Consider the following 22311-nt stretch of genomic DNA (forward strand, 5'->3'; position numbering starts at 1 on the left):
TCTCTGTGTCTTGGTGTGTTTTTTTTTTTTTTTTTTTAATACCGCCTCTCCGTTTCCATAAGAAGTGGAGTCACTTTAAACCAGAAGAGCCAGCCAACAGCCAAGCTGCACAGAGAACAGCCGAGCAGAGAGCGCCTGGCTGAGCCTTATCATGTTTCCTGTCTCCTTTTCCATTCCTTCCCCCCCCTTTTTTTAATATATAAAAACCCCTTATTTTTCCCATTTTTCTTTTCTACATGCTGCGTTATCCTGCTGCCTTACCCCAATGCTGCCTCTAATTATGCAGTTGCAGAGAAAGCCCAGCGCGTTTGCAGGTGGCCAGGACATTATTCAGCTCAATCCCAAGCACAGGGAGATGCCTGCCTTCCCCACGAGGGGCTGGGGGGCACAGAGAAAGCCCCGTACGTTATCTGACAATAACCAACCCTTTTAGGGATCAGCGGCAGGCCTCATTAATAGCAAGGCATTATGCACCGCTGGCCACTTAAGTGGTCCTTAGAGCTGTTCCCCTGCTGCTGAGCCCCAGATTTTATTATCATTGTTTTATTTTTCTTGCCTAGTTCATGTCACGCAGGGAGGTGTGTTCCCCTTTTCCCTTCTCGCCTCCGGGTTCCTTGCAGGAGTGAGTTTGCGAGGGCTCAGCGATGCTAATCCTGACTGGAGGACGTAGGACTTGGCGTGTGTGGTGGCACATGGAGGAGCGGGATACACGCTGTGGAAGGGGACGATGCTTGCAGACGGGGTCCCCAAACACATGGACTCCCTCTGGGACAAAGATGACACAAAAGGGACAGGGAGGTGGCTTCATAGATTCAGATGCTGAGAACAACATGGCTCGGACACACGAGACAGGAGCATTTAATCCCAGCGAGGAGCTGGGGGAAAGCAGATGTGGTGTGGCTTGCTATGCACTGTACTTCCCCATCCTAAAGCTGGAAGGGACCTGGGATCCACCTGAGGTGACAAAGCCTGGCTTAGGAGTGGGTCTAGAGAGGGGTAGGTGGCTTAGTGATCCCTGGCAGGACGAGAGACCAGCCCAGTGCTCCGGCTGGCTCTGGTGATGGGCACAGGGATCAGAGTTCGTCCCCGTGATGCCGAGACTCTTTGCCAGGGAGTTTCTCTTCCCCTCCGCTCTCGCTGTAATTAGGCTATTGTTGTAGTGTCTGCTCCGAAGTCCAACTCCATTAGCATGCAGGATGAGGGGTGGAGGGGAGCGAGGGGGGACACATGGAGGGAGAGATTCCCTTCCCCCCAGAACTGCACTGTGCTGCGCTGATAAACAGTAAATATCGGGGAACAGGATTTCCACATTATCTGAGTGCGGCAGAAAATCAAAATTTCAGTCTAAATCCAAGGAGACGAGGCTCATAAGCTCCTCCAGCTGATACAGACGCCGAGCCCAGCCGGCAAGGCTCAGGAGGCATAAAATAACATTTTTTTTTTCATTCAAAAAAAAAAGGAAGAAAAGAAAGAAAAAAGAATGAATGAGAGGAGAAAAGCAAGCAATATTTGGGGGCTGACTGCAAGAAGGAGAGAAGAAGGGGTGATGCAAAGCAGAGCATTGTCTGATATTGCAGCCCTTTTTTTCTGATGAGGAAATAAATCCCTGGGTGTATTGGGGAGGGGGTTGGAAACTGCCCATCCAATGAACTTTCCAATCGGTGGCTCTGGCTCAGCAGAGTGTTGCTTGGGGATCGACCTGTAGGACACTAACAGCTGCCGGAGGACGATGGCAAACCTTTAATTAATGATTAAAGTGCGCAGCTGAGCACAAATCCAGCCCTGAATTAGGAGCCACATGGGGTCTCCCCGACCCTAAAAGCCACCACCGGATTCAGTGGCTCTGTCGGGAGTGTTGGGTCCACCAGCTCTAACGAAGCTCTGGGCTGGGCGTGCTGCTAATTGCATCTCTGTGCCCTGCTCCAGCCTGGCAGACGGGGCAGGAGGGACCCCGGGTGGGCACCGGCTCCTGCTGCGGGACTCGTGTACTGCGGTAGGAGGAGGAGATGCTGAGACTGCCTGGGAAACGCTTCCCGATGGGGCCAGGGGCTCCTGAAAAAATGAGCAGCAGTGGGGAGAGCAGGTCAGCCATGCAGGAGGGCTGCTCGCTGGTTTTGTAGTGAGAAAGGGATGCGGTTCTGTCTGCTTCTAAAGGGATTTGCTCCCTCGGAGTTTGCGGCATGGGTTTCACGGTGCTTTCTGCTCTCCCAGGGGAGCAAGGTGATTTCAGTACCAGATAGGGCCGGTGTTCCCGGAGCGTTCGGCTTAGCTGCTTGCTGTGTCCCAGACAGTTTTGCATCCTTGCCTGGATCTGTGCTCTGTTTCCTGAGACTCCAGCAAAGCATTGCTTGCTTTAGAATCCGTAGCTCCAGGTTTTTAGCTCAAGGGAATGCATGTTTCTGTACAACACCAGAGGCTTGGAGCTCTCCCTGGGACTTTCAGTCATTGCTGCTTGGAGCAATGCAGAAGAAAAAGCAGGGACCAGTTGCAGAAAATGTTTTCTTGGGTTCTGTAGCAGCCACTTGTGTCTTCCTGCTCTCATCACTAGGCCACAAGCTCAGTATAACTCAGAAAGCAAATGAATTCTTCACTCTGCCCAGCTCCTATGACTGTCTATTCCCCATTTCTGTGTCCATCTATAAAGTGGCATCTTCCTTGCAAAGAATTTTAAGGTCTATGTTCCAGCTTCAGCCTGTTTCTAGTATAAACTCTGTCCCTACTGTATAGATCCAGGGAACATGAGTGGAACTGAACCCCCAGTATTTAGATTTCTTTCAGGCAAGACTTAAGGCTTTCAATAACTTCAATGCTTGAGTAACTTCTGCCAAGGAAAGGAGGAGTTTTTATTTCAGATGAGGAGGAAGCAGGTGTAACAGATGCCTGTTGGAAACATCAGAGGCTTTTGGACTGGCAAACTGACTTGCACTTGTTAAAGTATGGGAACTTGTAGGATGCTGGCATAAAATGTCCCAACCCCTTTGCACTGTTGGCTCAGATCTTGTCCTGTACTGTTCTCTCTTCTCTTCAGTATTAGGGCAGGCAGAAGGAGGTTTTCCTGAAGTATTTGTCTTTTCCCCTCTCATGGGTGTTTGCACAGACACCCCAGAAGCCCTGAAACTGAAAATCTGAAAGTCAGAACTAGGGTAGCATCTTTCTGGTCACATCGTCTGGGTCTGAGGTCAATGCAACCAGGGTGGCTGAGCCATTTGACGTCAGCTAGAATCTGTTCATGCATTTTAAAGACCAAGTGCCCCACATCTCTTTAAAAATTAAGATCTTAATCCCATACCTTAAGATTGGTATTTCAAAATCCCTTGGCATGCATGCAGGGCTTTCTTCTGCTGTTTCACACAGTTAGCATTGCCTTAGGTTTCACTGTTTGGACGGTCCTCAGCGCAGAGTTTTGGCCTCCATTAACTACAAGGAAGGCTGATTTAACACTCAAACATGTGCTAGACTGCTAATCAGCACGCACTGATATATCAAATACATCTCGCCCAACACAAACCTCATCCAGGGGATATATAGAAAGTCTTGGGGATATTTGTCTCTAACTCTCCAGTCTCTTTTACCTACAGGGCTGAGCCTCAGAAAGCTCTCGCTCTTGGCCTGTTGGCCAACCTGTTGTGTGCTCTGGTCTTTCCGATTGCGTCCACATCATCACACCAGCTCTCCAGCTACGTTCTCCCAGCCGTGCCAAAAGATTGCCAGTCCCCCCACTGGCCTCTTCCTCCTTCCCCTGATGCTCGTAACCCAGCTCCTGTGTCTCTCCTCGCCTGCTCCCCTTGCTTTATTTCACCCGGGGTCTCAAAGCCGCGATCCCTGCAAGAGGGTTTCTCAAACTGCTCAAGAGCCGCAGGCTTGTCTGGAGGGCGAGAGGTCAAGCACTAGCAAGTGTTTCTGTTTAGTTCCAGATACCAGCCTGACAGGTGGGTGCCTCTTGATTAATTCCCAGCTCCCCTAAATGTTCCCGTCGTCATGTGCTGTGGTCCCGTTCAAGCCCAGGCAAAGTTGCGGCGGGGGGGAAGAGCAGAATATTGGAATGCGTCAGGTTCTCTCCGTTCAGGCTCTTGCGATGGGACCGTGGCCTGGAACAGTTGCAGATCTTCACCTCCAGCGCCCATTGTGCTGACAGTACTTCCAAGTAAAGATCCGTGCTTAGAAAGTACAGCCAGAAACTTTCAAAGACCCCAGTTCTCCCAGTTTGACTGCTGCGGTGCGGTTCTGAACTAGCTGTGTCTTCTTGCTAATCTACGGTGATGCAAATATCCAGCTGAGGTGCGTACGGTCCAAGAAAATAAGGATTTGGGATCAAGGGAGCATCCTCATCACCTGAGCTGGCTGGAGCCTTGGAGGTTGGCTCTGAAGAAGCTGGTGAGCTCTGTGTGGGGCAAAGTCTGGCAGCTGGCAAGTGCGTCAGTCAGCTCCTGTTGGTTCCTCACTGGTAACAGCTACGGTAGCGCGATTTCGGTAATCTTGAAGGCAGCAATAATCGTGCTGTGCTGATTCTCCCTTTCAGACTGTCGTCATTTAAAGGTAACAAAGAGAGAGTATCACTCGCATTCGTTCCTCTTAACTGACGCGCTTCCATTAGGTGCTCAGTCATCTTAGGTGCTCTAGATGATGAGTGCAGAGAGCCAGGGATCTTCAGAAAATGAGTCAGACCTCAGAAAAGCTGAATCACTCTTCACTGATGCCACAGACTATGGAGGTATTTATTTTATCTTATTGGAACAAGTCTTTAGCAAAAGTCCAAGTCCAAGGAGTTCTCTTCTCTCTTTCTCTGTCTCATTCCACCTTTTCACACAGCTGCATTTGTAACTGTCCAGAGATGCCAGAATTCTCACCAGAACATCTCTGCACGCATCCCTGCTGGAGAAATTCCCAAGGTGTCCATAGCAGAGGGAATTTCAGGGAGTAGATAAATCCCATTTACCTAGTTAATGCTCTGCAAGGTCCTTCCGAAGGTTTGGGTGGAAGAGCTCCAGAGAGGGAAGGTGGTTTAATGTTCGTGGCAGCTGGAAATCATGAGGTTTCGTGTCCCTTACTACTAACTTGGTTGCCCAGCCCTGGCAAACTACTTACTCTTGTCTGCAGTGGTTTCCCCATCCGTGTAACCAGGAGAGTTAGTGTGGACCTGCCATGCAGGAATGTGGAGGGGCTAAAATCACAACGGGCTACAAACCACACTGAAGAGCGGGGAAGGACAAATCCAGCATCCTATAGGTGTTACACCCTCCTGAGCAGCAAAGCATCCAGCAGTGCTGAGATCCTAGGAAAGAAGCCAATGCCTGAACACTATTTTCCTTTTTTTTTTGAATTTTAAAAAAATCGCAACTTATTAAAATTTTGCCCGGCTGCATCTCTTGCTTATTCAAATACTGCCAATTTCCGTGGCTCTCATATCAGCTCCCAGCATCTCCCAGCCTCAGTGCCTGGTTTATACGGGAAGAGAGGGAGAGAGAGAGAGAGGAAAAAAAAAAAAAACTGCAAGCAAAATAAAAGCTGCTATCTGACAGAATCTCTCCTGGGGATCTCAGTTATTAAAAAAAAAAAAAAAAAGGAATCATTTTTCTCTTAGCTGGTGTTTGTTGAATGTGCAGGAGCCATAGGCAAATTTTTGCTAATTTTGTGCATGCTTTTATCATACTGGTGATTCACTGGCAGCTTTATCCTCCGATAAGTGGATTAGTTGTTGAGCTAAACAAAAAGGTGTTTGACAACCAGGAAGCTCTAAAGAACATATTTGTTTTCCAAATAATGGAGCTGTGTTTGTTGCTCGGTGCAGTGTGGGGTGTTGTTGTGAATCTCATTAGCCGAAAGGAAAGGCCTCTAAGCTTTACTCACACAAGGCTGCAGTTCTGTAGGAACATCTCCCTCCTATCAGTGGCAGGTTATTTTTTTCATTTGCTTTAGTCTAGTAGTTTGGCCCCTGAGTAATTGCTAATTAGGGAGTGGCTAATGAACTGTCGGCATGAAAATATGGCATCTTTTGGCAGTGGGGCTGGGCACACACCAGCTTCATTTGGGACTAAGCATCACAGGTCTGCTAGATGGTCAGTAGAGCCCTATGGCTCACAATTAGACCTGGACTTTGTAGGGCTCGGAGCTAAACTGAGGGCACAGAGAGATCAGTTGACCGAGTAGAAGAGAATAGGGCTAAAATAATGAGCTTAACTTTATCTAAGACTTTCATCATAATATCTGAGCATCTCATCATCCCAGGATGTGTTTCTCCTCATGGTACTGTGGGGAAGGTTGGTATCCCCAAGGCCAAGAATGGAGGCGCAGAGTTTTTATCCTGCTTAAATGTGAGGTAGGAACCTGCAGCTTTGTCAGGGCCCTTCGCTAGCTCAGAAGGCTTTTTCTGTAAAAGTGCTTCCATAGTTTATAGTTCTATATTTCCGTGCAGTTGTATCTTTATTTTCAGGCCTTCGGAGTCCTCCCTCCCGACTCAGATGCCCACGGCCCTTTGGCTTTAGTGCCTGGGAGATGTTGGGAATTTTTTTTCCCTCGGGGCTGCCAAGAGCTCGGTGACAGTCACAGCTCTGCCCACCCACAGGTCCTCTCCGATAGCAACCATGAGCAGATTCCTCATGAGGATCAAGAACAGGGCGCTCTCCTGGCCTCTCACTATTTCCAGCTCAGGGGATTTCCTTAAAAAAAAGGTGGTTTGCCTGGTAAACCTCAGTGGACCTTCCAGGTACTTATCCTGTCTCCTCTTTAATCCATGCAGATTTGCATCTCGTGGTGAGGAGTCCCACGCGTTGATGCTCCACCAAGTGACGCTTCTTTTGCTTTGGATTTCCCCCCTACTTGCCTCCATTCGAGGGCTCGTTCTGGAAGTGACAGTGAATAGTTAATTAATATTCACCCTCTCCGTGTCATTTGTGATTTCTTAGGCTGCCATCACAGCCCGTGGAACCAGGAAAAGTGCTGATTGATTCCAACCAGCAATTCACCAGTGATGCTGATGGTGCAGTGGCTTTTTCCCCCCATGTCCTTGCTTGGGCCGTGGCAGTTTTGCCGTAATGCCCTTGGAAGGAACGAGGCAGGTTTGCAGAAGTGCATTTTGTGCTTGGGCAAAGGTTGGAGACACTGGCTCAGGCTTATAAATCTCTGTGGATGCTTCTGATAGCAGTGGGAGACGCGTCTCCTGTGGAAACGAAGCATCTTTTTGCATCCTGCTGCCAAACCATACGTTCTCCGGTGTCCTTTTGAAATATAGGCAACCTCGGTGATAAGAAGAACATAATCCCAGTGCTTGAAACAGATAGCTCCATCCCTCCTGACATCTTTAGGAGCCCACAGAGATGGAAGGGTAGTCAGCCACGCCATTCCCGTCCCCTCGGCTTTACTCATGCCATGGCCAGACGTGAATCCAGTAAAGCTCGTTTTCCCCTGGCAAGGGGCTGAAAGCGACTGTACTTTTCCCCTGACAGCCAAGAGCAGCCCCTGGCTGGGAGGGTGATATGAAGAGGGAGCGAACGCGGTGCCATGAGAAAGGGGGGAGGGCTGCGAACAGATTTTGCAGTCGCCAGCAATTGCTCTCTTAGCTCTGGCATAGATGAAACGGGGGGGAGGGAGGGAAGAAAAGGGGGAAAGCAGCAGTTGAAGAGCGAAAGGTCCCCAGCTGGCTGTTAGTGGCATCTGCACTCGGAGTACAGACTCCAGCTGAGAGCTATTTCACTATTTATTTACATGTAATTATTGCTATGAGGTGCAGATATTAACACTGTCAAGAGCAATTTGCCCTGACATTTTTCACTTGCTCTGTTCCCTGACGTTTTGGGTTTGGTGGGATTTTTTTTTTTCCCTCTCTCTCTCTCTTCATCTCACTGCTTCAGTTTTGGCAGCGCAGAGACCAGGCTTTTTAATCCAGCGCCCTTCGCAACTCATTAAACTTTGAAATTTAATTTTGTCCAGCGAAGAGCTGGGGCGCAGGGAGCGGCTCCCACCCCCCTCTCCCCACTCTCGCGCACCCGCCGCCCATCTACAGCAGTTCAAGCATTTCCACTCTAAACAAACCAAATTTACCGGTTGCCGCGTTTTCAATTGGAATGCAATCTCCAGCATTAACCTTTGCTTTCGACGCTGCATTTGAAACACACAGATAGGTGCCCAACCGCTTATTAGGGGGAGAGTTGGAAAGTGCACATAGAGAAAGCAAACGCAGAGCAAATATTTTTTTGAACTAGTGCCCAGACCAGCGTAGAAATCGCAACCCATTTTAAAAGATGGGTTAGGACCAGTGACTGTTTCCTACTCGTTTAGTCCCCATTTTTTTTCCCCCCTTCACTCCGCTCCCGCGTAAACCATCTGAGTTCAATAGCTGGTGACACTTTAAATTAAGACTTCTGCCCTATGCTCAAGCCCTGATTTAATGAGACAGTTGTATGTCATCTAATAAATACCAATTGTGCATTAGAACTTATTTGCCAAGCAGGAGCAGTGACGTGACAGGCACAGCTCACCGCAGCTTGCTTTCTTTCGCAGCCAATATGGTGCTTGTAATCATTTAGCATTTGTTTAATACCCACTAGAGCATCTTCCTCCCCAGCAGAGCCCAGTGATCCACACTCGTGTTTTATAAACCAGAAGGAAAAAAAGGTGTGTATGAGAGCCTGAAGGACCATGGCAGAGGGTGTGTGAGCTGTGTTGGTGGAAGAAGTAAATGCTGAGTACTTCTTTGGTGCCTGCGCGTGGCGATTTTTTGGAAGGGATTAATTAATAATTCCCATTCCTCCGTTTTACCTGCAGCACCTTGGGCCCTTTTTTTCATTATTAGAGTTGCAACTGAGTTGGCTTCTGCTCTTTTGACTTTGCAGGGGAATAGATTCAAAGAGAAAAAACTGTTGCAACTGGATATTTTATTTTCAATATCTTTTTGTTACAAATTTCAGTGCTTTACTGCATTTTGATCTTTCGATCCAAAGTTTGTATTTGCCTTCGCGTCCTTCACCCATTTCCTTTCCATTTTAATTGTTGCTGTTTAAAAGGCTTTTTCATCTAAAAGAAAATATTGAGTTTTTCATTACATTTATTTTTATTTGTGCATCTGTCAACCCTTTGTAAGCCATTTGTAGAGGGACCTGTAGTGTGATGCAGAAACTTAGTAGTATTTTCATTACCACAGGCTGCGTGTTTAAATGTGATCAGAGCCCAGCATGGAAACTCAACATTTTCTATTCTTAGCTCTTTCTCCTCATGCCTCTCCATCCATCACCTTTTTGTGGCAGTGAAAACAGAGCTGGTAAAACTCTTCCCACCTTTGGAAAACTTCTATCTTCCATGGAAAGGCTTGTATAGATACACTAAACATCATCGTATGGCACTAATGTTTTGAAGTTCCCCTCGTTTCTGTGCTGAGCTCATTACAAGGCTGGAATGAGGACGCCCGCCTTGGCTTTGGGGGGTTCACATTCCTTCTCCCCCATAAACGTCTGCGCCAGCTCGAGTTTGAGCCTTTATTGGGCTCGTTTTTCCCCTTGTAAGGTGAGAGGTGGCAGCTCTGCCTAGTGCTGGTGATAAAATACATTAAAGTAGGTCACAGAAATCTTTGGAAAATAAGAAGAATGTTGCAGAAATAAGACACGTTTCTGCTTTTTACATAGGTGGGACTTTGGATAACACGTGCTCTGTGCTGCTGCTTTCTGGGGGTGTCTGAAGGGTCGGGATGCTCAGCTCCCTGATACAGAAAGCTTCAGATTCCTGGGCCTTTTTTGTGTGAACAGGAGGTTTTTTCTCTCCACATAATGACCAGGGGAGAGTTAATCAGATGGGGACTTTATTATTGGTGACCCAAATGCACCCACGAAGCTCAGGCACCAGCTGGTACATACATTAACTCCCGTTTTGCTTAATCTTGTGGTTTTTAAGACAGTCTCACAGTGGGGAGGAGCCAGGACACGCAGATTTTCTGAGCATCTCTTAGGTGTGAATGGTATGAACCCTGGGCAAGGCTTAGGGCAAGTAAAACCCAGGTTTGATGTGGGGCTTTGGTCTTTCTGCTTTGCCTCGATTCTGCCCCTTCCCCTGCCCAGCGTCCCTTCCCCGGGGTCCCCAACTTTCTGCCGAGGTCCCGATTCCTCTCTAAGCCGGAGGGTGCAAACCAAACCAGGAAAACCCACGCCCAGGGGTGTGTGGGGTGCAGCGGGAGCGGGGAGGGCAGGAGAGAGCCATTGACGTTGTCAACGCTGCCAGGACTTAACGCATTGTGAGATATGGCAGCTTGTTTGCACGGGTGTTAACCAGCCTCTCCCGTCCCCTTCTTGTCACTGCCCAGTCCCTGCCACCGCCAATCTGTGTCCTAATCTCCATCAATTAACAAGAAACACTTTCGCCCCCTCGCTCTCCCCCCCGCACCGATACAGACACCCACCCCGAAGCCTCGGATAAAGAGGAAAGAGCCCCCCCAGCCTCGACCCTCTCCCCCTTTACTTTCCACTAACTCAGCGCAACCAATTAGGCATCTGACACCCGTACTGGCTGACAAATTGTTTCTGTCATCTGCTTTCTGTCTTTCATTAAACGAGAGGCGGAGGGGGGAATCAAGAAGGGGAGGGGGGGCTGGGAGATGTGATCTCCCATGCTTAGCGAGGCCAGATACATTAATTACAAAACGGCCATTTGCAGCATGAAAATGCATTAATTAAATTTATGCAATCATTATCTTTAAATAGTCATATCTTTAAAATAATCAGCCCTTCCTGAGTCTTCCCTCTCCTCCGCTAAGTATCTCTAATCCCTTTTCCACCATTTATCTCTGGATCAGCAGTGGCTTGTACGCTTTGAAACTTCTGCATGCAGGAGATGCCTTAAAAACTCTGCTCAAGTAACACAAGTGGGTGAGACCTTCACTGTTCCCCTTGGCCCCAGCGAGGAGGACAGGTGAAGCACAACCGTACACAGCAAATTAGAGGATTTGCCATTTTTTGGAGGCTTTTCATCAAGATATTTTCATAAAAGAGAGTTTGCGGCTCAGCCAGGAGTTGTGGGGCTAATGGATAAATTCTTTGGTTGCGTTTGTACAGGAGAGCAAGCTGTGTGCTGGTTTACATACCCACCTAGTGAATGTATTGCTGGTTTTGTTTGGGAGAGGTTTAATTTTAATGCGGTAACGATTCTATGATTCTATTCTATAACCCTTTGCTTTGGTGCAGATGTAGCTTTGCCAGCAAGCAGACAGTTACCTTTCATCAGGTTATCTTTTTATTTTCAGAAATCACTTAGTTCAAGGCAGTAAATGATGTTCATAAGAAAGGCAAGGTTTTAAAAGTAGGCATTTTGCTACTCTGATGCTTGAGATCACTTCTTAGTGGCTTCATATTGTAATTCTAAAAAATACTTTATTTGAGAGTACCATCAGATGTAGCCAAAACCAAATTGTGGCAGACAAATAAGAAGGAAGCGCAGTTAACGACGTGTTAGTCCAGGAGCTTCGGCTTGTACACTTCATTGTTCAAAGACTTCACCTGTTTGCGATGGCTACTCAAATAATCACTGCAAACTTCTTGAGGTTTGTGCTGCTCCTTGGGAGACCCCAGATGCCAAAATACCCAGGGAAGAATTAATGTCATCCCCTGCTTAAGTGAGCACCTATAGCACCACAGGACAACTCCTGTCCAAAGACCTTTTAAAGAGCTGGAGGACTCCAAGCAGGATACTTATCAAAACTCAAATCCTTTAGGGCTTTCTTATCGCTTCTGGTTAAAGATTTTGTTCTGTTCTTTGTGTGTCTGCATTGTTTTTAATAAATCCTACATGTTTTTTTTTTCCCTATAAGGCCTGGTGAGCCGATGTCCAATTAGAGGGGAGCTCCCGCAGTGGCATTTGGACCCAAACCTCATGCTGTGCTCAGCTAGAGTTATAAATTTGGGATTAAGACCAGGTAGAATTTGAGGGAAGGATTTGATGGTGACCGAATTGTACCAGATCTTTCACATCTGAGGGGCAGAAATTCAGAAATGGAAGCAGACAGCAGCTTGCCCTGCACAGGAAAGTCCCCTCAACAGTCCCAAGTGTCCCCAGCCTCCTCTTGAAGTGCTTTATGAAACGATAAGCTGTTTGGATCCAGCACAGCATGAACTTAGTGTAAAGGTGATTACAAATAATGAACACAAAAGACTCTTTTTACCCTGGACCATCCGTGAGAAGGGACATTTCTGGAGAGAAAGGAAAAGCCTTACTATGGAGCAAAGTGGGGAAAGCAGTTGTTGAGCTAGAACATCCTAGCTGTAAGGGTAATCCTCTCTTACAGCCAGTGTTTTCAGCAAGGATCCTCGCCCTTCTCCTTCTTTCTCTTTCCTCCTCCTTCCTCCTCCTTCCTTCTCCTTTCTCCTTCCTTCTCAGAAAATCCCAAATAATCTGAGGTGCTTACAGACAGGACCAGGGTCTGTTCATTCATTAGGGTGAGCTGAAAAGAGAAACCCTCACCTTAAAAACTGCACCAGGCTCCCCTCGCCCAGGAAATCAGGGGAACTGAGAGTGCAAACGAACAAGCAGCAGAGGAGCTGGCAATAGGAAACCCTTCTGATTTTCCCTTTCTTCCATTCTTTTGCCAGCTCGAGTTATTAAGTGTTGGGTGTGCGCCTGGCTGGCCCTGCACTTGCTGAACTTATCAGGGTTATTTCATCTCCCCATGACCTCTCCGTATTTACCACGGGAACCCTGGAGGCATTGGCTTTGCTTAACTGGTGTATCTTACACTGCAGTTAAGCTGGACCTTAACTGATTACAGCCCTTGATTGATCAGAGAGAGAGGGAGGGGAAGAGAAAGAGGAGTCCTAGAGCAGATACAGGACTATCAGTGCACCGAGCAGCTTCGCCCGGGGCTGGGATATGGCACTCAGGGGATTCTTTGTAGTGCGGCTCTTTTCACATTTATAGAGGCTCCCCTCCACTCTCCAAAAAGGGAGAGACGGAGAGAGAAAAGCAGGCGGGGGGGTGGGCCATGGAGTGGACTCAAAGGATCTCAGGAAATCTTGTTTCGAAGCAGTAAGTCAGCACCCGCACTCCATTACCAGTGTCCGCGGGGGGTTCTGATAGTGAGCGAGCACACATCAGCTTAGCTGAGAAATGGGGAAAAAAAAAAAAAAAGAAAAAAGAAGGAGAGAAATGGAAAGGGAGGAGGGGACGAGGAGACCTTTCTGTGAATTTTGGTTTGTCTTTGTTAGGCTCTGCCGGCATAGGGACGCTGAAGAGAGGAACGACAGGAGTTTATCAAATGGTTTTAATTTGCTGGGACTTTGTTGTGCTGCATGATCTCCCCACCCTGCCATTATTCACATCAGGCAGATGCACATCAATAGATTAAGGGCTGATTTAGTAGGAAACCTTTGTTTGTTTATTTCTTGGTATTTTGAATCTTATACCAAGCCCTTTTTGTTCCTCACCTGCCATCTGCACGTCTGAGCTTACCCAAGGATGGATGAATAGGTGCAGAATAAACACCACAAGTGACCTCCAGCCTATTTCCAAAGCCACACCTAACCTGAGTGCTTCTGCCTGTTTGGAAATGTCGAGGAATTCCAGTTTGCCATGGTTGTGCCTTTCTGCTTTCTCCTCCCAGATGATTTTGTGAGTTCCAAACCGCCACAAGCAAGATTCATCTTCCTGCAATCAATACCCTGCGTAAAGCTGCCCAGGGATGCTCCATATCTCAACAAAGGGATTTTTCCCTGGAAACTTTCCTTTCCCATGTATTCACTTGGCCTTTACAGGGAAATGTGCCCACAGGGAAAACAGCATCAGAGTAGAGTTTGCTTTGCGGCGGCTTCTGTTAATGCAGTTTGGTGCCTGGAAATACGGAGTATAGGGTGGCTGGGTTTGCCAACCAGCACGTTTGGGAAGCATTGGCCTTCTTTTGGTTATTCTGTATAAAATGTCTTAGCAATTCCAATTTAATCAGGAAAAACACCCCGCTGAGGTAACACAAGGTGAATAGTGATGTTGAAGGTTAGCAAAGCACAAAGTGCCCATTTTCAGAGGGGAGATACTGAGCAGTGCATGAAAATCAGGCTCCTGTGACGCTTTGCACATGGCCAGGCACTATTTAGCCTTTTGGCTCCGGTCTCTCCTGTTTCTGGAAGGGGTGAGTCCGTGTCTTTTGCTTTTGCTTGTTAGTGAAATTAATGCCTGTAGAACTGGGACCTCCCTTTATCTTAAACAGCCCCCACTAGCACGGCATGTCGTTTTGTTTCCTCTCTGATTATCCAGGCCACTGAAAGCTTTGCCATCTGCTTTCATCTAGGTGATAGTAGAGTTTGGTGCCCTAAAACCAGGGACAGTGACTCGTGTTTCAGGATGAAGAAGTTTTTAATGTAATTCCCGTTCACAGTGATGCCTCCCTGCACTCCCCTCCAAACTACGGGTGTATAATCCTGTGGTGCTTCTGATTTCCTTACGGTATTTCCATTGCGAGAAGAGCCCGCTCCTCTTTCCCCTACCATCAAGACTTAAGCAATTTCTCTTATCCTTACAGTTAAGACCTTCCCCTTCTTTTGTATAGCTTAGAAACTTTTCTTTAGACCTTCTCCATAATTTGTACATCTCTACAGAAGCAGGGTGCCCAAAACAAGATGCAGTGCTCCAGGTGGAACCTCACCATAGCCTTGAACAATCAGGTAATAACTTCCCATCGCTTTTGTTTTGTTTTGTTTTTCCAAATCCTCCCCTTGTGCAGCCTGCATTGGTCTGCTTTGCTGCAGCTCTCCATCGCATCCCCAGCTCCATCCCACCCCCGGTATCTCCCCAAGCCCTCTCCATCATGAGTGTGTGGCAGTTTTTCCATCCGTTGAGTGAACAGGGTCATTTTAGGACACAAACCGTTCATCTCCATTTCACCCGCTGTGTCCTAGACTGCTCCCCTACGGTACTGAAACATCCTTCAGATGTTTTAAGTCACCGAAAGGCATTGATGATATATCTGGGTTTATTGTTCGCTGCCAAACGGTACCACTGGTCAAGCACAGGCCCACAGTAACCGTTTTTGACCACTTTGAAGGGATCTGGTGACGTCTTTCCTCCAGAAAGGATTCAGGCACGTTGTGTTCTGTTCCCAGCTCTGCTTCTGACACACTTTGTGTGGCCTTGGGAAAGGCATTTCACTGGCCTCCGTGTATTTTCCTATGGAGTGGGGAAGGTGACAAAAATGAGACTTTACTGCTATGCGGCAGCAGCCACGTCAGCCCTGGGTCCTTCCATAGCAGGAAGGGTGTGTGAGGTTGTGTTAGCTCATATTCAGAACACTCTTCTCTTTAGTACTAGTAACGTGTGGATGGATGGATTATAAATACCTGGCTAGATAAGGCAGCGGAGCATCAGGTTTCTGAAACTTAAACTTCTTAAAACCCACAACAAAATAGAAGTAGAGAGTTAAGTCACCTGCTCATTTACCCCAGTATTAATCAGGACTGTGCTTGAAGTCAGTAAAGTTATGATTAAGGCAGGCTAATGTGAAGTTTGCTCCAAAATTTACTTAGAAGCAACTGCAATTACCTGAATCAGATATTTTCTAGGTGCAAGAAGTGTGAAGCACTGTCTGGATCCTTGGCCTGATTGCAAAATCAAATTTAATGGGTGTACTTACTGGATCGGTATGGCACATTGGGATACAACTCAGCTGGGTCTGGTGATTTAGAAAATATTCAAAATTAATTGCTTGGTTTTGTGAGTGCAGTGTTAGTGATTGCTACATAAGTCATTTTAGTCCTACCTAGGGGCATATTTGCATATATTTATCCTCCTTTCAAGTGAAGATCTTTGGGGAAACTGTATTTCTCTCCTCACAACTCTTTCTTCGGCTTTCAGTAGTCCTACAGTCACCTCTTCATTTTGTTTCCATTTAATGTATGTATAGAATAATCGACTCTTCCTCTTCCCACCAAGTGAAAATGAATCCACAGAGATCAAAAAGCATTAAGATGAGGAAGGGTTGCCTTCTGCAAGAGAGAAGGAAAAGATTAGCCGAACATGCTGCCAAATAAAGATGGAAAAGATTAAGCTGAGTCCCCACCAAGTAGCTGAGAACAGTCTTGGAGAGCAGGAGCTGGATCAACCCACATGGCAGAGAGACCAACCCCTCATGGAGAATGCGGAGCGGATCGTTAGGTTGGTCCATGTCGTTAGTAAACCCATCAGGTCCAGCAGTTTTCCCAAGGAAGTGGTGTAAATCTTCACACCACAGAACCTGGAACAAAGAGAGATTTCAGCCTACCAACACTCTTCACAACAGAGAATTTTCAAGTGCTTTTTCCTGATATAGTATTGAATATTCCGACTGATCACATTTCCAGCCTTTCCCAAAGAGAGAGGATTTCTCCCCATTCCTAGGGAAGCAGCCAGTGCCAGGAGAGACCCTTCCTCTGGTTTTCCCTTTTCCACTTCTGCTTGGTATCCAGTTTGCATCCCTTTGGGACCACCCGGCAGCTTCTCTGGAGTTAACACCCTTCAGCTAGTTGCAGATCATTACGTGTTCCCTTTATTCAGAACTTAGTCAGGCTCAGCAGTTTCTAAACGCAGCATTTTTCAAAGGCAGCCTCTGCTTTTGGACGCTTTGCGCTGTGTCAAATCGGGTGCCCAGAAACGGAGACACCACAGAATCCGGGGTCACTCTGGAAAACTCTGTCCACAGGCTCCTGCCTCCCCATCATTTTGTTGCCTTGAGTTTGATCTCTGCATGGCCCCTTGGTGTCATCATAGAATCATTTTGGTTGGAAAAGCCCCTCAAACTCATCGAGTCCAACCGTTCCCCAGCCCTGGCACTGCCCCATGTCCTGAGAACCTCATCTCCATCTGTCCAACCCCTCCAGGGATGGTGACTCCAGCACTGCCCTGGGCAGCCTGTTCCAATGCCCGACAGCCCTTTGGGGAAGAAATTGTTCCCAAGATCCAGTTTAAACCTCCCCTGGTGCAACTTGAGGCTGTTTCCTTGTCTGCTCGCGGGGCCGCGCAGCATCACTGAGTGTCGATATAAAGCCTGCTGTGTCCAGGGCCTGATATCTCCATTGGCCGGGTATCTTAGCAAGCCTAAAGCAAACTGATAACGCAGGGCAGGAGGTGTAGCGCCTCAGGGGATGTATAGCCTGTCCTGATCTGCCCTGGTATTTGTCGTATAGCTTTTGACAGCAGAGACCAGCGAGGTGCAGCAGCCAGGTTCTGGGGCAAGGTTTTGTCGTGGAACTTGGCTGCTCCCCTCCCTGATGCTCTCACCCCCTCCTCTATCGAAGCGGTATCTCTCTTATCACTTCTCTACCCACCCAACTGTGTCCCCCCCAGCCCCCCAAACTAAAATCCGAAGGCCTGATGGCACAGATTGAAGGCCCTAATTGCACTTCCCATTCCAAAGCCGCCTTCGTTTATCATAAAGGGTGCACATTTCCCCTGCTACAGTTTCCACGGCCAGAGGCCCTGAGGGCCAGCTCAGAAATGGAGGGAATTAATTACATTTTTTTAACTCCCCTTCTTTTAAAGTATGGGAGAGAGTGATGAAACGTCCCGGGGGGGGACAGGGAACAGGGGGGAGCCACAGAGATGAGGGTGAGGAGGGAGGCGGCAGCAGGAGGCGAAGGGAGGGATGGCTCTTTCATCCAGGAGGGTCTTTGTGCGTTAACCTTGGTCTCCCCAACACGTGGACACCCCTGCCTCCTCTCCCCCACGACAAATGACCTTTGGAAAGGGTGGAAACAAGGTTGAAGGCTCCTCGCGCTGTGGCTTTTATTGACTTAGCCCAAAGTGCGAGCCCACGCCACGCCTGTGACTGATTTGGGACAGCGAGCAAAGGGAAAGGAGATGGAGAAAGGCAGAGCGCCAAGCGGTGAGAGGGAGGGGAAAGGGAAGGCTGTCAGTCACTGTGACGGACAGGGAGCAGATTTCCCTCCAGATAAAACCTTACAGATGTGAAGTGGGTATTGATTTTTAGTTAGCGATGATAATGCGCCAAGAAGTAATAAATTATAAGAAAGCAAGGTCAAAAAGAAAAGGTAAAAGGACTTTGCATTCTTGAGGAGGGGATTTCTCCAGCTGCCCCAGACTTTCCAAAGTTCAAAAGTTGCCTGGAAAATGAGTTTATCCAGCTGAAACAAGAAGGCAGATAACGCGGGGCTGCTGAGGCTGGAGGGTTATCTGTGCTGGGTGGCTGCATAGCAGAGAGGGAACAGAAACCTCCAGTTCGCTCTTGTTATTCCTGACACCTCCGTGTGTCCTGGGGTGGGGAAGATCGGATGCTGTCCTCTGATAAACCTGTGCAAACAGAGTTTCGGGGGGAGCCCAGCCCCAAATTGCTCTCAGCGTGCCTGGAAAAGGCAGAGACTTCCTACGATCAGTGTTGCTGAAAAGGGAACAGAGACTTTTGGGGTTCAGCTGAGCCCCAAAACCTCTCTCAGGGTTCATCTGGCAGCCACCCTGGCTCCCCAGGAGCCTCCAGCATCTCACAACCACCTTCCAGCATCTCCAGCCTCCGTATGGTTCGGTATCTGTTCACCTCCCTGGCATCATCCTGATGAAATACCAGCATCCCGATGTTTCGCTATGGGTTTCCAGAGGGAAATTCAGCCGGTCTTTTTCAGAAAGGGGTCTTAGGATGGGATGAATTGTCCTTCAGAAGTGTCACTTTCTCTGTAGAGGGATTCTAGAGGATTAGCAGAGACTAGAAACTTAACTTCAGATGGCTAAGGTTAGTTGAGTCCTAGCTTAAGTGACTTGCACAAGCCCTTATGAGTCAGTAGCAGAGCTGGGATTAGAAATCAGTCCTGATTCTGACTGATTAAAGCCAATTACTGTCTTTAGTGGGATTTGTGCAAGTGTCTTCTCCGGTCTCAGCTCCTCTGAATCTGAAGAGTGTGAATCTGGGTTTCATTTACCAACGTTGCTTTACATCCCCCTTTCTTTTTAAAAGGGCCTTAGCGGAAGTGTTAATATGACTTCTGCTTGCTTTAAGAGCCTTTTATTTTCTCTGAGTAATATAAAGCAGCTGACTCTTTTGGGGAGATGGCCAGGAGGGAGAGCGCTAGAAAACCTTCTGCTCCATGAGTGGTTCCAGTTGCGCTTCGTTTTGTAGCTCACAGTTTCTTTTCTGCACCTGCAGGCAGCACTGCCAGACCCAGACAGCTCAGGAAGGGAGAGACCAAACGGTCCAGCTTTGCGCTGCCGGAGCTGGTGTGTTTTTTGCGCCTGCAAGAAGGATGTTTATTGTTTTAACCGTCCGATTCTGCTTGCAAATGAAATTCAATGATGTCTCGTGGCTGCTGTATACACGAGTGTCCTGGAGATCCATCAGGGCACGGAAGTCCAGGGTGTAACACCTACAGATAAAGTGATGTTGAAGCTGTGAGGTCTGAATGCAGCCGGCGGGATCGAGGGGCAGAGAAGGAGAATTCGTAGCTGAGCCAGAGCAAAGTTCGTGACCCGGCTTAGTGGAAGGTTACAAATAACTTTGCAGCTGGAAAACCAGGCTGCACCTCCGTGATTTCCCCACTGCATAAGCCTTGAGGCAGAGAGGTTTACGTTACATCCACACAGAAAAGCATGACAACCCTATTCTCATATTAATCCACTCTGTCTTGCATATTTAAATGCAATTTCCTTTCTTCATCCCCCTGTCTTTCAGTCTTTGGGCTGTCAAGGGGGGCAGGGAGTTCCATGGGCACATTTTGCACGTGTTATGGCGAAACAACTTCATCGAGATACCTTGGGGCTTAATCACTGTGGTTAAGCTGTGCCTGGAGGGTCTGGAGAGCTGGAGGTAGTTTAGGCTCTGTCTGGAGCGCCGCCTGTCCTGCAGTGTAGAAACAGCTAAGCTAGGTTTAACTTTCGGGGGCTAGTAGCAAACTCCAAGCTCAGTGCAGTAGGAAGGGGTGACCGAACACTGTCTGAGCTCTGTGCTGCCACCACTGCGCTGCTTGTCTAAAGCTTTTTCAGAGCTGGTTCCTGTGTCTCTGTACTTCACGGCAGACAAACACAGTGGTCAGGGTTAGATTGATTTTCCAGGCTTGTTAACTGACTGCCTCCCCAGAACCTCCCCACGGGGGTCCAGCCACCCTTGCTCCCAGATTCCCCTCCCAGCCGAATCTCAGGCCGGCTGAACCGGGAGGTGGCATTGCATCAAGAGAAAAAGCATCTTTGCAGGACTCCCGAGTTCTTCCGGGGGGAGGAGAAGCTTTAGAAAGCCAAAGCCTCGCTGGTCATTCAGCCTAAACCCCCGTTCCAGCAGGAAGGTGAAGGAGGAGGGGATGGGGAAGGTGTCGGGGTGAGCGGGAAGGGGACACGCCGCTCTATACAACCCCCCTTGTGTCCTTCCAGAGAATGTATCCTCCACACAATAGCTCACCAGGCCGCTGCTGGGGGATAAAGGGCTCATTTTACCACTTGCCAGGCTCCAAATATTTCCAATTTGCCACTTTAATTGATGTCAATAAGGTTATGCTAAATTCGGAGATTTTCAAGCCGCTCAGCATCTGAGCGCTGGCCTGGCCCCCCAAGGTGACTGCCTGTCCCCTCTCCCCCTGCTGTCCCCAGCCTGCGGCGGCTGCCGACATCAACCGAAAGGCATCAGGAGTTCCCTTCCTTCCTTCCCTCGCCACGGCCCCGCTTCTGCAAACTCTTTACACTCTTCGCTTGGCAGCCCCGGGGGTAATTTTGCTGATTGCAGAAGGCAATTGCATTAAAACGCTAGTTTTAGGTCCTTGTGTGAAGGCTTGTGGGCAGCGGCTTACCCCAAGCTCACCCGCAGGAACAAATCTGGCATTTTTTCTGCAAAAGAACTTAAAAAAGAAACCCAAACCCAACAAAGATCATAAGTTCATCTGTTTCAGGTCTCAAAGCAGGAAGATCACTTGTGTGCAAATTTAATTACATTTTTAAACCAAGCACTATACTGAAAGGAGCTGAACCAGGACCTATTATCCTTTAACATTTGAGGGTAAAGAGAACTTTGACATTTCAGTCTCTAAAGTGGAATCTGTGTCAGAGGCAGAAGGGGTTTGTGTCTGCTTTGGTTAGAAACCTTTGCAAACCAAGCCTCACTGAGGCTTCCAAAGAAAGGGGCTGTATTCAGCATCCCTTGTTGAAAATATGGATTTTTGCTCCCTGTCTCGTGGGTGAGGGCAGCTTGTAGGAAGGGAGGGGGTGCTGGTTCACGACAGTGCGTGTTGAGCAGGTTTCTCCCGGGTTTATTCCTCTCTCCAGCATTCATTTGGAACAGCACAGCTGACGTTGTTGGCGGGTCAGCAAAGAAAGACCAAAAATCGAGCGTGCTGTGAAGGAACCTCTCAATTATCCCTATTAAGGTCTTTCAAATAAAGCGTTAGACACCGAGCAGCCAACTGTGGGGGTCTGTCTGTTGTTATTTGGTGGAAGCAGGCCTTCATTCTCCAGCCTGCCCAAAACTATGTTGATATTGTATATTATACATATAGATCAACGATATACGCAGTTTGTTTCTCTGTGGTGTGCATGAAGACAGCTGCACACGTGCCCTTTCTCCTCCAGCCATTGACGCGTGGTCTCCTGTGTTTCTCCAGGTGATGAGCATCCTGAGCAACCCCAGCGGGGTTCCTCCTCAACCCCAGGCTGACTTCTCCATCTCTCCCCTTCACGGTGGTTTGGACACCACCAACTCCATCTCTGCCAGCTGCAGCCAGCGGAGCGACTCCATCAAGTCCGTGGACAGCCTCCCAACTTCCCAGTCCTACTGCCCTCCCACCTACAGCACCACCAGTTACAGCGTGGACCCGGTGGCTGGCTACCAGTATGGACAGTATGGACAAAGTAAGTGTGCTGGTTGTATTCCCCCTGTGTAGAAGAGAGGGAGGGGATGGAGAAGGTATGGATGTTGGAAGGGATTCCTATGGAAATCTGTCCATCTAGAGAGAAAAGGCTGATCTGCTCACCAGATACAGATGGAGATCGCTCTGCACAGCCTCCCCAACACCATTGCAGTCCGATTCTAAAGTCCCAGTTGAAATATTTTCGGTAAAACATTTCTATATAGAAAAGGACAACTTCCAGACCTCTCTCCATCCCCCTTTTCAATTCTCACTTCTCCAAAAGTCCTACAACTTGTTCATCCTGCTCGGCCAGAGGGAAACCGGGATTTTAGTGCCATCCCTTAGTAATGCAGGACTATTATATATGTGTCGCTTCCCCCCTCTGCCAGGTAAGGTCACATTGAGAGATTTTGCTACAAAATACGTTAAACCAATGCCTGTTAACTGGGCTGTGGTTCTCTGAGGGCTGAAGTGAGGCTGGAATTATAATCCCGAACCCAAACCTCGGAGCTGAAAGGCAGAGGGACCCTGGGAGGGTCTGTTTCTC

At 48.2% G+C, this 22311-nt stretch overlaps 1 protein-coding gene across 6 annotated transcripts in view; it reads left to right on the forward strand.

The window, feature by feature from the left end:
- PAX7 (paired box 7) overlaps nucleotides 1-22311 on the forward strand; it is a 99329-nt gene that overhangs the window by 70506 nt on the left and 6512 nt on the right. For 4 of the 6 annotated variants that reach the window (XM_065650008.1, XM_065650010.1, XM_065650007.1 and 1 more), the window contains exon 9: nucleotides 21519-21765. In XM_065650008.1, the coding sequence (XP_065506080.1) occupies nucleotides 21519-21765 (247 nt within the window). Of the gene's footprint in view, nucleotides 1-13570; nucleotides 13631-14558; nucleotides 14625-21518; nucleotides 21766-22311 lie in introns of those variants that run through there. The other 2 variants (XM_065650012.1, XM_065650011.1) reach the window with 2 other exon arrangements.

Source organism: Caloenas nicobarica, chromosome 22, assembly GCF_036013445.1.
Source record: "Caloenas nicobarica isolate bCalNic1 chromosome 22, bCalNic1.hap1, whole genome shotgun sequence".
NCBI lineage: Eukaryota > Metazoa > Chordata > Aves > Columbiformes > Columbidae > Caloenas > Caloenas nicobarica.